The following is a 15293-nucleotide window of genomic DNA, read 5'->3' on the forward strand; positions in this document are numbered from 1 at the left end:
ATCCACAGATGATGAAATCATGGAAGAGTGGTGAGCCTTTCCAGAAGGCTGACCAAAATTACCCCAAGAATGCATTGATAACTCATCCAAGAAGTCTCAACAGACTCCACAACAACATCCAAAGAACTGCAGGCCTCACTTTCCTTAATTAAGGTCACTGTTCTTGACTCCACCATAACAAAGCGACTGAACAAAAATTGCCTGTGTGTCAGAGTTCCAAGACGAAAACCATTGCTGAGCAATAAGAACATAAAGGCTCGTCTCATATGTCCCATTACATTTGGCGTAGAAGTAATACAACATTTCAGAAAAGGAACATCATACCAACAGTAAAATATGGTGGTGTTGTTGTGATTATCTAGGGAAGGTATGCTTCTTCAGGACCTGGAACACTTGCTGAGGTAAATGGAACCATGAAATTAGCAATGATCCACCAGCCAGAGGAATATATATAAGCAGCGGGCTAGTATCAGATACCAAATTAAGATAAAACTAATCTACTTTATTTCAAATTTTTAAAAAGGATTAAACCTAGTAAAAGTGCACATAACATAAAAGACAAACAAACATACAGAGACTAAGAGGATTATTCTCCAGGTAGTCAAACATGGATCCAAAGGAACTCCTAGTCAAATGACGTACATAATGTATAAGCGTCTATCCAGTCTCCAGGAAATAACCTATAAGCGTCCCTTTTTGTGGTATGCTTTCACAAGTTACCAAACCATTGGAGCCATGTATATATCCACCCTCGTACTCAAAGGCGTGAATACTTCAATGTCTATGATAAAGCATAGGCTCAATCAGAGCATCTAGCAAGACACAAATCCTTCACCATAACGGACATAGTATTACATAGACATTCTTAGCAGCAATAAAAACGTGGCATAACGGGCGCACTGGGGTACATTTCATCCATATATATCATTTTCCCATTCAGGGATCTCAGGATGAATTAATACCTCCTCATAAGTAGACATTTGCATTCATAGCATTGAAAAAGGAAGGATCTCACCCATATTAAACGTTACTGGGTTCTTCCATATAGCACATCTCCCGTCTCCTGACGCGTTTCGCTGTTAGCCAGATCATCTGGGGAGTTGATCTGATGTAAATGAATGCCTATTCATCATAGAACTGCCATCAAGGGGATGCCTCTTCATTTGTCCTTATTACATGCCACCTTTTATACTTCCTGCCTACACATGTGCAGTGAATGATTAGTGCTGACAGCTTCCTGTAGCCTTGAGCCACCTGATCCATCCAGCCAATTGGCGCAGACCGCATTCATCTTGGTGCCCCCATTGCGCTAGCGCTGATTATAGCAGTATTGCCATGGTTACACAAACGCCCAACACAAACCAGGTGCTTCAGTTTCGCATGCGTCGCTTATAGCGGTGTCATTGATCCCACACTCACATGGGACCTGTCGGATTACCCGACATGCATGTCATGCGGGCACAAGTTCAAGCGGCATAATAGATCGCCTGGTACACTCGCTGCGCGAGCGCCAGACAGAACAGCGCCATCATGCCTTCAGAGTTCCGCCTCCTGCATACACATCATTCGGGCACAAGCAGATCGCCTGGTACACTCACCATGCAAGCGCCAGACAGGGCAGCGCCATCATACCCTCAGAGTCCCGCCTCCTCGGTCTGTCCCAATGTCTACTGCGCAGGAAAATCAAGGGACCTGGCATTCTCTGCGCAAGCGCCAGACAATACTCCGGCCACCAATGCGCAGGCGCATCACACAGCGGCGTCAACGGCATACAGAGACATGCACTTTACGTCTTTCATGCTATAATTGTCTCTTCTATAGCAAATGCGTAGTTATTTAAATTAAATCTCCAGGATGCATTAGAAGTATGGGTCACTGGAATATATATCAAAAGCAATACTATAAGAAGCGTGCTTACAAATAAAAAATGCCTAAAACTTATTAGTTTAAACGTCAATACCTGCCATATATAGGCTCTCATAGGAAGCTTCAATGTCAGCATTAATCTAGAGTGACGTTTTAGTGGAGTCACTCAACTGTTATATCACACGTATCGTATTTCTAATACGGTGTCAATCTTTCCAAAATATAGAGTGTTGATCAAAAAAGGCTATGTGCCACCCTTAACTTAGTATAGAGTTTATGCATGGTTCCCTAAAAATTCCAGGAAGGTAAAAAGAGAATGGTTGACCCCATATAGAGAAAAACCAGAAGAATCCATAAGGCCGTCTCCCGAGAAACCACAACCCTTTACCCCTATTCAGGGATCTGGAATCACATGGAGCCCAGTGAAAAACAACCTTTGGAAAATCCATAAAAATGAAGCAAATGAAAGCTGGTCATTCAACCCCGTAGGTTGCATGGTTTTAAGCCAAAAGATCCATTTGCACTCTCTTTGTAATAGGAGTCTATCCCAATCTCCTCCTCGTATGGGTGGGACAACCTTGTCCATCCCCATGAACTTCATTTGCTTGTAGTCACCTCGATGTATACGATTGATGTGGTTAGCTATTGCCGTATCGCTACGATTCACCACATCCCCAATGTGTTCTCGGACTCTTTTCCTGACTTCTCTCCTCCTTTTTCCAACATATTCAATACCACATGAACAGGTCGCCTTATAGATTACACCTTCAGTCCGGCAATTTATAAACTGCTGCACAGTGTACACAGTCCCTGTATTGTTACTCTTGAAGGCTTTACCCTGTGTTACTGACAGACATGCTTTACAACTCCCACGTTTATAGCAACCCTTCAAATCTATACCAATCCATGTGCATGTTTTGACTTCACTGAAGTGACTCTGTGCTAGTCTGTCCTTCAGTGACCTATTCCGTTTAAAAGTTACTTGGGGTCTAGGACCCAAAGTTCCCTCGATATCCGTATCCATTTTAAGAATAGACCAATGGTGCTGTAAAACTTCTTTCAATTTCTTTGACCCATTAGAAAATTTTGTGACAAACCGGGTAATTTCAACTTCTTCAGCTTTGTCATTCTTCCTCAGCAGGTCCCTACGATCTGTATCTATACACTGTTTATAGGCTCCTTTCAAGATGGAGTCTGGGTAGCCCCTCTCCTGGAACCGCCCTCTTAGATCATCTGCCTGTTGTTTAAAAGGGGGAGTGTTAGAACAATTGCGACGTAGCCTTAAATATTGTGCCTTTGGTATTCCCTTCTTTTGGGAATAGGGGTGACCACTCTCCCATCTCAGCAGGGAGTTTGTGGCTGTTGGCTTTCTGTAGTTGTCTCAATCTCACCATTGGGTCCCCTCTGAATGCTCACATCTAGGAACGTAATTTTGGACCTGTGTACCTCATATGTAAACCGTAGCCCCAGATCATTAAAATTGAGCTCGCTCACAAATGAAATGAAGTCGGCTTCTGTCCCTTTCCAGATGACAAATATATCGTCAATGTAACGCAGCCATAAGGCTACGCTCTCATGACGTGATTAAATACCACTTTTTTCTCCCACCAGCCCAGGAGCAAATTTGCATTAGTGGGTGCACAGGGACAACCCATCGCGGTGCCCCTGAGCTGGTGGAAGTACTTGTTACCGAACAGGAACACGTTGTTTGTCAAGCAGAATTCCAAGGCCTTTATCACAAAGGTACTATGTTTTACAAAAAAGCGTCCACGGGTCTTAATATCACAATATCACCATAAAAAGCTCCGATAAGGGAGGAAATGTGGTCATTATGGATACGACAGTATAAGACCCTTTGCTTGTCAATACTAGAAGATCATATGAACTATGAAATTCTTCCATCAAACCTGATGAGTGGTCTCACTGACTCTCTCAAACTGCTGATTAATGAAGGATTTGCACTTGGTGTTACTGACAAAAAAGAAAAGGAATTTGTTACCATCATACCCCTCGATGGCAACCTTTTACTGTCTACCTAAAATACATAAAGGTTTGAATCCACTCAAGGGTAGACCTATAGTGGTGGGCATTGATAACTTGACACAGAATCTGGGGATATATATTGATCAGATTTGTGACAAATTTAAACTCCTATGTCAGGGATACAGGTGACCTTCTACAAAAGATGGATGGTTTATGCCTGGGGCAGGATATGATCCTTGCAAGCATTGATGTAGAGGCCCTGTATTCCTCAATACACCATGACTTTGGTCTAATGGCGGTGGAGTATTACCTTAAGACCCGTGGACGCTTTTTTGTAAAACATAGTACCTTTGTGATAAAGGCCTTGGAATTCTGCTTGACAAACAACGTGTTCCTGTTCGGTAACAAGTACTTCCACCAGCTCAGGGGCACCGCGATGGGTTGTCCCTGTGCACCCACTTGTGCAAATTTGCTCCTGGGCTGGTGGGAGGAAAAAGTGGCATTTAATGACGTCATGAGTTCCCGTCATGAGAGCGTAGCCTTATGGCTGCGCTACATTGACGATATATTTGTCATCTGGAAAGGGACAGAAGCCGACTTCATTTCATTTGTGAGCGAGCTCAATTTTAATGATCTGGGGCTACGGTTTACATATGAGGTACACAGGTCCCAAATTACGTTCCTAGATGTGAGCATTCAGAGGGGACCCAATGGTGAGATTGAGACAAGTAATACAGAAAGCCAACAGCCACAAACTCCCTGCTGAGATGGGAGAGTGGTCACCCCTATTCCCAAAAGAAGGGAATACCAAAGGCACAATATTTAAGGCTACGTCGCAATTGTTCTAACACTTCCCCTTTTAAACAACAGGCAGATGATCTAAGAGGGCGGTTCCAGGAGAGAGGCTACCCAGACTCCATCTTGAAAGGAGCCTATAAACAGTGATCTTAGGGAACTGCTGAGGAGGAATGACAAAGCTGAAGAAGTTGAAATTACCCGGTTTGTCACAACATTTTCTAATGGGTCAAAAAAATTGAAAAATTTTACAGCACCATTGGTCTATTCTTAAAATGGATACGGATATCGAGGGAACTTTGGGTCCTAGACCCCAAGTAACTTTTAAACGGAATAGGTCACTGAAGGACAGACTAGCACAGAGTCACTTCAGTGAAGTCAAAACATGCACATGGATTGGTATAGATTTGAAGGGTTGCTATAAATGTGGGAGTTGTAAAGCATGTCTGTCAGTAACACAGGGTAAAGCCTTCAAGAGTAACAATACAGGGACTGTGTACACTGTGCAGCAGTTTATAAATTGCCGGACTGAAGGTGTAATCTATAAGGCGACCTGTTCATGTGGTATTGAATATGTTGGAAAAAGGAGGAGAGAAGTCAGGAAAAGAGTCCGAGAACACATTGGGGATGTGGTGAATCGTAGCGATACGGCAATAGCTAACCACATCAATCGTATACATCGAGGTGACTACAAGCAAATGAAGTTCATGGGGATGGACAAGGTTGTCCCACCCATACGAGGAGGAGATTGGGATAGACTCCTATTACAAAGAGAGTGCAAATGGATCTTTTGGCTTAAAACCATGCAACCTACGGGGTTGAATGACCAGCTTTCATTTGCTTCATTTTTATGGATTTTCCAAAGGTTGTTTTTCACTGGGCTCCATGTGATTCCAGATCCCTGAATAGGGGTAAAGGGTTGTGGTTTCTCGGGAGACGGCCTTATGGATTCTTCTGGTTTTTCTCTATATGGGGTCAACCATTCTCTTTTTACCTTCCTGGAATTTTTAGGGAACCATGCATAAACTCTATACTAAGTTAAGGGTGGCACATAGCCTTTTTTGATCAACACTCTATATTTTGGAAAGATTGACACCGTATTAGAAATACGATACGTGTGATATAACAGTTGAGTGACTCCACTAAAACGTCACTCTAGATTAATGCTGACATTGAAGCTTCCTATGAGAGCCTATATATGGCAGGTATTGACGTTTAAACTAATAAGTTTTAGGCAATTTTTATTTGTAAGCACGCTTCTTATAGTATTGCTTTTGATATATATTCCAGTGACACTTCTAATGCATCCTGGAGATTTAATTTAAATAACTACGCATTTGCTATAGAAGAAGAGACAATTATGGCATGAAAGGCGTAAAGTGCTTGTCTCTGTATGCCGTTGACGTCGCTGTGTGATGCGCCTGCGCATTGGTGGCCGGAGTATTGTCTGGGGCCGGTCGCTCATCCATGTCACACAGTGATGTCGCTGGCGAGATCGCTGTGGCGTCACAAAATCAGCGATCGCTGGTGATCTCGCTGTGCATGATGGGCCCTTTAGGCTAGGAAACCAGGAAGGGGCAAACACTCTTTCACACCACTGTATGTAAGTAATTTTGGGATTAAAGTGATAAATAGGAGCCAGGGTGGGAGAGAAGCTGAGGCCAGACACTTCATATACAGTGAATAAATGGAACAAGTGTTCAGTGAAGTAATGGCACATAATGGAGGCAACTGTATAAGAACACCTTACCCATAGCTTCCTCCTGCTGGAATGGTGAAAACCCCAACTCATGTTTTGGCACAAGCCTTCGTCAGGAGCTGCCATCAGACTTTTTAAACTCCTTGGACAATAGATATCTAAAATTCAGCATGCACAATCCTGTGTCTCACTGTGAAGGTTTTGATTATTTGGCAAGAGACTTTGTCATATTTTATTTTTTTTTTTTTCTTTATTTTACATGAAATGTTTTTCTTAACTATCGACCATACATTACTTTGATGCGGAGACAGGAGAGAATGACTCCTTCTCTGGTAAAGGCCACACGAACCAAGTGTCCAGCATGGCCATGGACTGCTCCAACCAACTGGTCACTTGCAGCATGGACGATACAGTGCGATACACTAATGTCAGGGACGGTGCCTACAGGTTTGTGAGACGATTGGTGGGTGAGGATGATCGATTCCTGATGCACAACAGCGCCATATGTGGATTAAAGGGAAACGGTCATTAAAAAATATACAAGATTGTATTTCCTGCAGACATAGCGGAATCTGCAAGAAATGGTGATAAACCTACATTTTGTCGAATTAGAAGTGCGGCTGCAAGGAGAAAATGAAGTTCTTTTTTTCCCAGGAGCCTCTCACTTCCAGTCATCGGGGCAGCACTAGGGCTGTGATCCTACTGCTCCCTCTCTGCACTGCCAGTACATGCGCTTTGTATTGTACCTTCCCTTAGGTGAATGAGGTTGAGCTGCAAACGCCACACTCAACCTGTAGGCCAGTATGGCGCCGGTTTTGGATCAAGACTGCCATTATTTCCAAGTTTTGAAAAGCTGACATCTGTGTAGGGTCAGCCTTAGTTTTGTCTTAGTACCTAATTATAAAGACAAAACCTTTTGAGCCAGAGCTGTGGAGTCAGTGAACCACTAAGGATTGCAAGGGAGAGTTCAGCTCTGAAGCAGGGAAGCAGGCAGTGAATACAGGAGCATGGTTTTGGAACAAGAAATGGGCTGGACAAATATATTTCACTTGTCAACCTTTTTTGTTTTTCCCCTTCCCTTTCTTCTAGTCCTTCTGTTAAATTGGATGTCCAACCAAAAAGCATCGCTGCAGGCAACGATGGTTATGCGGTCACCGTGTGCATTGGCCAGGTGTGTAATGTCGGCTGAACGATTCGTCTAACAAACCAGGTGGAAGAGACATTTCTTGCCAATTGTCTGCTACATACTTTTTCCCTTCATGCTTGCCTTCTCCCTTCATGCTTGCCTTCTCCCTTCGTGCTTGCCTTCTCCCTTCGTGCTTGCCTTCTCCCTTCGTGCTTGCCTTCTCCCTTCGTGCTTGCCTTCCCCCTTCGTGCTTGCCTTCCCCCTTCGTGCTTGCCTTCCCCCTTCGTGCTTGCCTTCCCCCTTCGTGCTTGCCTTCCCCCTTCGTGCTTGCCTTCCCCCTTCGTGCTTGCCTTCCCCCTCCCTTGCAGCTTCCCCCATGATCTCGTTGATTTTCCACCCACGGAGTCGGAGCCGTAGGTTCTGTGGCTTTTAGTTCCTAATTGGTGATGAGTGAGCGTGCTTGGATAAGGCGTTACCCGAGCATGCTCGTGGGCTAATGGTTCGGGTCGCCGTGGCTGCCTGTCTCCGGCTGTTGAACACCTTATCTGAGCACACTCGCTCATCACTATTCCTAATCTATACGTTATCAAATTTACCAGTTTACATAATAAAGGAAGGAAAGTAGGAAAGTCCAAACATGGACAGCTACTGTGTGTAGGGGAATGGCGGGTCGGAGACATCATGGGAACACAATGCAAAGCAAATTTCTCCCCATCTAGCAGTGAGCCTCTCCCCCATGCACTCAGGTGCAGTGGGTAGTACCTGAACACTCCTTTTAGCTGCCATCCTGACTCCCTGGGGTCCGTACGACGTGGCCGCCTTTGCCCGGGCTGGACTTTACATCGCATCTTTTATGATTTTTTTTTTTTTTTTTTATCATCCCACAGATTGTGCTGCTAAAAGACAAGAAGCAGGTGTTTGTCCTTGATTCTCTGGACTACGAACCGGAAGCTGTCGCCATTCACCCAGGCTCCGGAGATGTCGCAGTTGGCGGGGCGGTATGTACCTTGCCAAAGCTTGTGCTTTGAGGGGGTTGCAAAAAAAACTTGGATGTGGAGGGGTTGTTTGGCACGACTTCAGCTCCTGGAGGTAAAGGGTGCCGATTATGATACGACCCCCACATACCTGCCGAGACGCGTGCACCAACAAGAGCACTTTTCTGCTTGCATGCCTACGTTGGTAGGAATAATTCTCCACTATCTGGTTTGATGCTGCGTTCACTCCACTGCCTCATCGGCATATATGAGAATGTCAAGTTCTGTTCTGTACACCCATAACCAGTCTGTACTCCAACCACGAGGTACGGATGTGTGCCTGCGGCATCATCCATATTACATATCCCTATTATTTCTGTGATCTAGTGGTGGAGAGTCCACTAAAAGCCCCCATGCCACAGTCGGGAAACCCTTGGCATACTTTTAAGAATCTCTACAGAAGATCCATCAGGTATAAAAGTAGAAAAATTGTACATTTTGATTGGAAATTGCTCTCAAAGTATGAGCTATTCTCCTTAAGGACGATTCTAACAGCCACTATTTTTGGCATAATCTTTCTAGTTGTGTGATTTATCCACTAGGTGGCGCTCTTAGCCTGGCCTTGAATGAAGGATGTAAAACCGCTTTTTCCCAACTCCATTCCTCCAGAGCCGCCGGCCGGTCAGGATTTCTATAGTATTGCAGACGTGATGGAACTACCCCCTGGACAATGCTAAGGAAATACTGATCACCTGATCTGTCGGTGGCTCTGGAGGACTGGAGTGGGGGACCATTGATGTAACATGACAGGGATAGTTAGCTTTCACACTTTCCATGTCCCTGTCTCACTTCCTCTCTTGGGAATGGGGTTCTGCAGTCCCATCTTGACTGGAGCAGAGGTTCGCAGGTTCGCCCATACGTTTCCTTGTCTATGTGACTGCTGGGGCAATGTGCAAACCCCCTGACGTGAACGGCCACTCATTTTACCTTGTTTCTGGACAGGACGGCAACATCCATCTGTATTCCATTAATGGAAACACTCTGAAGGATGAAGGGAAACCTCTGCTGGTGAAGGCCGCTGTCACCAGCCTCGCCTACTCCAACGATGGTGCCTTTCTCGCTGCCACTGATGTCAACCGGGGGGTGACGGTGTTCACGGTCGCCGATGGCTATGCGGTAAGTAGTTGGCCGTGGGGAATGCTGTATCCCCTATGGTCGGACTTTGTGGCTGATGAGTTTCCTGCTTTCTAAAATGCTGCTGGAAGAAATCTCATCTAGATTAATGGTTACCAATTGTGATGAGCGAGCCTGCTTAGATAAGGCGCTAACCGAGTGTCTTCATCGTGCTCGGAAAATATGTTTGAGTCCCCACGGCTGCTTGTAAAAATCAGAGAAAGGGGAGCACCACCGAAATATCTAAAGGGATCCAACCCTGGCCTATATAGCAATGTGACAATGTAAATGAAGAAAAAAAGAAATAGGCCACAAACAGGGGATCACCCAAGGCAGGAATTGGCATAAAAGTATACAAACTTTATTTCACATAGAAAAAACAAGCAAAAAACATTAAAAATAGTCACACATGTGACATACAAACAAGTCACACTAGACTCATAATAGAGCCAACCACCTGCAGCAAAAATACTCCACAAAGTAGAATCATATAAACAGCATATCAAAATGTGATAGGTGTGGACCATTTAAAAGAAGAGAATATAAAAATGACCCATGCACAAATATACCTGCAAGAAATAGTTCAAAGCCTAATAGAATGTAGCTGAAATTGGTAACTAGGGGTCGCCATGAGCAGGGCACACACATAATATAGATGATAAAGAGAAAATGTCAAATGAATCTGTGTTACCTAGGAGCAGCTTATCCATATGCATTACATAAGTGTCAGGAATGACAGGCTTAAATGGCCAGCCCCCAGAATATAATAGACCAAGTACAACAGCGGACAGGAAGCACTGGAAGCCCACAATGTGACCGAATGGTAATGGGTACATAAGGATAGATAATAAGGGCTAAAATAGCCACCTGCAAAAAACACCACAGATTTGCATTAGCTGTGTGCGGACCCAATGTGGAGTAAAGCCAGGCAGAAAAGAGACCCGACACGTGTCGCCACCCTAAGTGGCTTCGTCAGGGGGTAACTCCAGCATGTGGGCAGATTATAAAAACTTACAAATTCTATAACTTATTATGTAAGTAAAAGCTCCCAGTAATGCTGATTTACACCAATGGCTGAGCCGCTTTGACTTTTATTCCTTTTTTGCTCCATTTATTGCCTGACTTTTCCAGGGTTGTAATTCTCCTTTTGTGTTGGATCACCAGGAGAAGGACCGCTTTTATGGACACCATGCAAAAGTAGTCTGCGTGGCCTGGTCACCGGACAACGAACACTTTGCCACCGGGGGCATGGATATGATGGTTTTCGTCTGGACCGTGAGTGACGCAGACGCCCGGGTCAAAATGCCAGGTAAGCCTCTTATCAGCCGGGAAGTGATTGCAACCGGCAAAGGACATGACCAAATCATTACTCGTCCAAACGAATGGCGTTTCCAAGAGAACGCAAGAATACAGTTTGAAGGACCTATTGGTCATTAAGGTTTGCCAAAAGAGTGAAATACTGCAGCACTCTAAAGGCTAAAAAAAAAAAAAAATTTTAACGAGCGTCAACGTTTCGACTCTACAGGAGTCATTCTCCAGCCGACCTACAAAGTTAGAGAACGCACAGTATCTAAAAACTCAGGATGTCGCATGACTAATGATGTAAATCCATTACATCACAAAGAAAATGCCAAATCCGCCTATTTCGAGTCATGAGTACACGTTCATATGTGCATCCAATGATTTACACCAGAAAGACACCATGTTAAATGTCGGATTATCGGCTGCCCACTCTTTAATGCTAAGACTGATAGGCAGTGCTGCCGATTGCATGTTTCATCAGTGTTTGCCACTAGGGGGCAGTACATGCATTGGAATATTTCATATACTCTGAATACGCACTTGGAGTTACTTTTTATATAGGTGACTCTTTTTATATAATTGTGGCTTTAAAACCGCTAGTCACAAAAGCTGACCATTTATTAGATAGCGATTGCTTTTTAATTCCCCCGCTCTTCTCGATCGTAAAATAAATTGACAAGCCAAAAATAAACATTTGATATCAACGATTTAGATGAAGGAATTGAGGGTAAACTGATTAAATTTGCTGATGACACAAAGCTAGGAGGGATAGCTAATACTAGAGAAGAGAGAGAGAGGATTCAGAAAGATATAAATAAACTGGAGCAGTGGGCAGCAACTAACAGCATGGTTTTTAACAGGGAAAAATGCAAAGTACTACATCTGAGCAATAAAAATGAAAAAGCATATACAGTATGGGAGGAATAGGGCTAAGCAACAGCACATGTGAAAAAGACATCAACAAACTGGAGCAAGTTCAGAAAAGAGCGACCAGAATGGTGACCGGTCTGCAAACCCTGTCTTATGAGGAAAGGTTGCAGGATTTGGGAATGTTTAGTTTGCAAAAGAGAAGACTGAGAGGAGACTTAATAGCTGTCTACAAATATCTCAAGGGCTGTCACATTGTAGAAGGATCAACTTTATTCTCATTTGCACAAGGAAAGACTAGAAGCAATGGGATGAAACTGAGTGGGAGGAGACACAGAATGATAATGTCTGTGAGAGTCCAATCTATCAAAATAAAATTGATTTAACCTGTATGTTTAAAAAAAAAATCCATAATTTGTTTTTGTTTTTTTTTTTCAACAGCCGCACATCTCCCTCCCTACAAATTGACATATAGAGCAATCAAAATGTCATATACATATATACGCCATAATTAAGTCAATAAAAATGACAATTCAGCTTGCAAAAAATTATTATTTATATTTATTATATATTATAGCGCCATGTGAGGAGGGGTATACATAATGCATACAAGTACAATAATCTTAAACAATACAAGTCACGACTGGTGCAGGATGAGAGAGGACCCTGCCCGCGAGGGCTCACAATCTACAACGGGATGGGTGAGGATACAGTAGGCGAGGGTAGAGCTGGTCGTGCAGCGGTTTGGTGAGCAATCGTGCATAAAAACAATACGGGGTACTTGGCGTAATTTTTATTTAAAAAAAAAAATGCAAAAGCCATCCCACCACGTCACGGTGACCTTAGTTGGGACTATCGCTCTTAATGTGCTCTGTCAGATTTGATGACAACCCATTATTAATCAGTGTGGTTATAAATGCCATGAAGTCTCTCCTCTAATTGACCGGTCTGTCTTCACAGATACCCATCGGCTTCACCACGTCAGCGGCGTGGCCTGGCTGGACGAGCACACTTTGGTCACCGTGTCCCACGACGCTTGTGTCAAACAATGGACAGTCACCTACAAATGAGCTCCGGCGTGGACTTGGCATAGCACAGCTAGGACTACTGCAATTGGAAATTCTATTAAAATTAACAAAAAAAATGATATATATATATTTCTGTTCTATGCTCCGTGGTTACGTGGCCACATTCTCATTCTCCAGACATAGGTGGTGTCTGTCTATAAAATGGAAAAAAAAAAAAAAGCTTTAGTCAGTGACTGCGTGCAGGTGAATCTCTTACATGTCCGGTTAGGTCATCGACATTCCAGAGGCGAGCGGCCAAATACTGTAGCGCTCACAGGAAGGTTGCGGGCAGATTTCCACCGGTGAGACCGTATGTGTGAGTGCTACGTCCCAGCATGAGAGAATGCAGGCTGCTTCTCACTTCTTCTTTCCTTTTACAGAACATTTCCGTATCTGCTCCCATGGTGACGATAGTTGTGATCTATTTTTACAACCCTGGTGTGCATTTACTGTATCTTCTTGCTCTGTTTGTCCCGGATACTGTTGCCTCAAACTATAAAACCAAGTAAATTAGTACCCCCTTCCAACGACAACGGGGTGCGTAAGAAAAAAAAATAAAAGGTTTTTTTATGTACAGTTTTCCTCTGCTTTGTGGGCTTATGTGGTGAGGAGGATTTGTCGACCTCATGGAAATTACTGGGAAGTTGGATGCTTACTAGGTGATGCTAATACTTCACCACTAGTGATCAGCAAATGTGTGCTAACCGAGTGTCTTCTGCGTACTTGAAACATGTTCGCCTCCCCGCGGCTGCATGTCTCGCGGCTATTCGACAGCTGCAACACATGAAGGGATTACCTACTAATAGACAATCCCTGCCTATGTTGCAGCTGTCAAATAGCCGTGAGACATGCAGCCGCGGGGACTAGAACATATTTTTTGAGAACGCCGAAGACTCAGCACATAAGCATGATCAGATAACACCTTATCCGAGCACGGTCGCTCATCAATATTCACCACTCTCCTCTCCGGCCCCGTCAGTCCTCACTCACCCGTCCAGTTGTCATCGTTTCACTTGATCTTCTGCAAATATGCACTCAAGGTTATGGCACACATCATGACCTTTTGTGGCTTCTGTAGAACCCTTTTGCGCCTCATCCAAGTCGTACGTGTTTTCTAACTGTGAGAAGTCCAGGTGTCAGAGAATGCAATGAGGACTGGGTGACGGTAAGGGCAGAGGGGCAGGAGAATTGGTGGGGGGAGGGTTGATTTTCTTTTTCTCATCTTTTCATATAAGAAATAATGAACACAAACTAGTGTACTTTAAAGAAGCACTCCTCGTCTCTCCCCCCCCCCCCCCCTTCTTCTCCCATCAAAGTTTTATCTTAATATATTGCAGTCATCATATTCTATAGCACTGTATACTTACAATTGCTCATTTTGCCTTTTGTACCCCGCTAATTCTTTTTTCCATTTGGTCTGACATCATGTGTTTAAAAAAGAAATGAATCCTTCTAAGCTCTGTGTAGAAACAGGAGGTCAATTTTCCCTGAATGAGTCATAAGGCAATGCAGGAGGTGTAGAGGGTCAGTATGATAATTGCAGGGACAGGAGACTTCCTGTTTTACATAGATCAAACAGAAGCACATGCAGTCAAAAAATCCATAAAAGGCAATATTTTATTAGGTAATACATATAAAATTGGACAATACAGTGTATGGAAATGAAGGGAGTAAAAAGCAAGCGTGGCCAATGGCATAAAGGCCAAATGCCCTAGCAGCACAGCCCCAGAATAATTAACTCAATGCACAAATGCAAGTACAGAGATCATAAAATAGACACTGTATTTTAGGGGGGCCTCAAAGACCCTGATATTACTGCTGCAGACAATTATACCAAAAGAATCATCACAAATCAAACGCCCATAATTAAGGTCAGGCGCTGCAGCAAAACCCCTTCATATAATACAGGAGTCACAGAGCAAGTGCTCATAATATAAGTGCAATGTATAATGTATACTAGATCATTATGCATAAGGTGTCATTACCTGGGAGCGGTAGAAGTAGTGGTATCGGCCTGTCCCCGACGCGCGTTTCGGAGCACACAGCTCCTTCCTCAGCGTTACCCACACTACTAGCTAAGTTTCAGACTCTGCTCGGCAGTGTGGCCGCGCACTTATCCTGCTTCATTCACAATCTGATCCTTCACTACAAGGTATTTCTTTCTGTGACTTTTATTGCTTGTTCATTAATTTTTTTTTTTTTCTTTTATAATCGGTCATTAGCTCTATGGTTTGTGTCTTTGCCTTGGATACTATTACTTACTGCTATGTCTAACTCATAGGGCGTAAGGAGTAGACACAGCCGGACTGAGATTTTTTTTTAGTCACTGTTAGTGATGAGCGAACGTGCTCTGATAACACCTGAGCATGCTTAGATAACATCAGAGTATCAAGGGCATGCTCCAATGAAAGGTTTAAGACCCCGCAGCTGCATGATTTACG

General features: G+C 43.7%; 1 protein-coding gene across 1 annotated transcript in view; it reads left to right on the forward strand.

Moving 5' to 3' along the window:
• The window catches only part of WDR1 (WD repeat domain 1), a 49974-nt gene extending 36546 nt beyond the window's left edge, over positions 1-13428 (forward strand). Inside the window, exons 10-15 of the mRNA XM_073574476.1 lie at positions 6639-6790; positions 7433-7514; positions 8357-8467; positions 9446-9619; positions 10781-10925; positions 12746-13428. Coding sequence (XP_073430577.1) covers positions 6639-6790; positions 7433-7514; positions 8357-8467; positions 9446-9619; positions 10781-10925; positions 12746-12855 — 774 coding nt within the window. The 3' untranslated portion in view covers positions 12856-13428. The remainder of the gene's footprint in view (positions 1-6638; positions 6791-7432; positions 7515-8356; positions 8468-9445; positions 9620-10780; positions 10926-12745) is intronic.
• Positions 13429-15293: the final 1865 nt, after the last annotated feature.

This window comes from Dendrobates tinctorius, unplaced genomic scaffold (genome assembly GCF_039654945.1).
Source record: "Dendrobates tinctorius isolate UK_male_01 unplaced genomic scaffold, ASM3965494v1 ptg000039l, whole genome shotgun sequence".
In the NCBI taxonomy this organism is placed as follows: domain Eukaryota; kingdom Metazoa; phylum Chordata; class Amphibia; order Anura; family Dendrobatidae; genus Dendrobates; species Dendrobates tinctorius.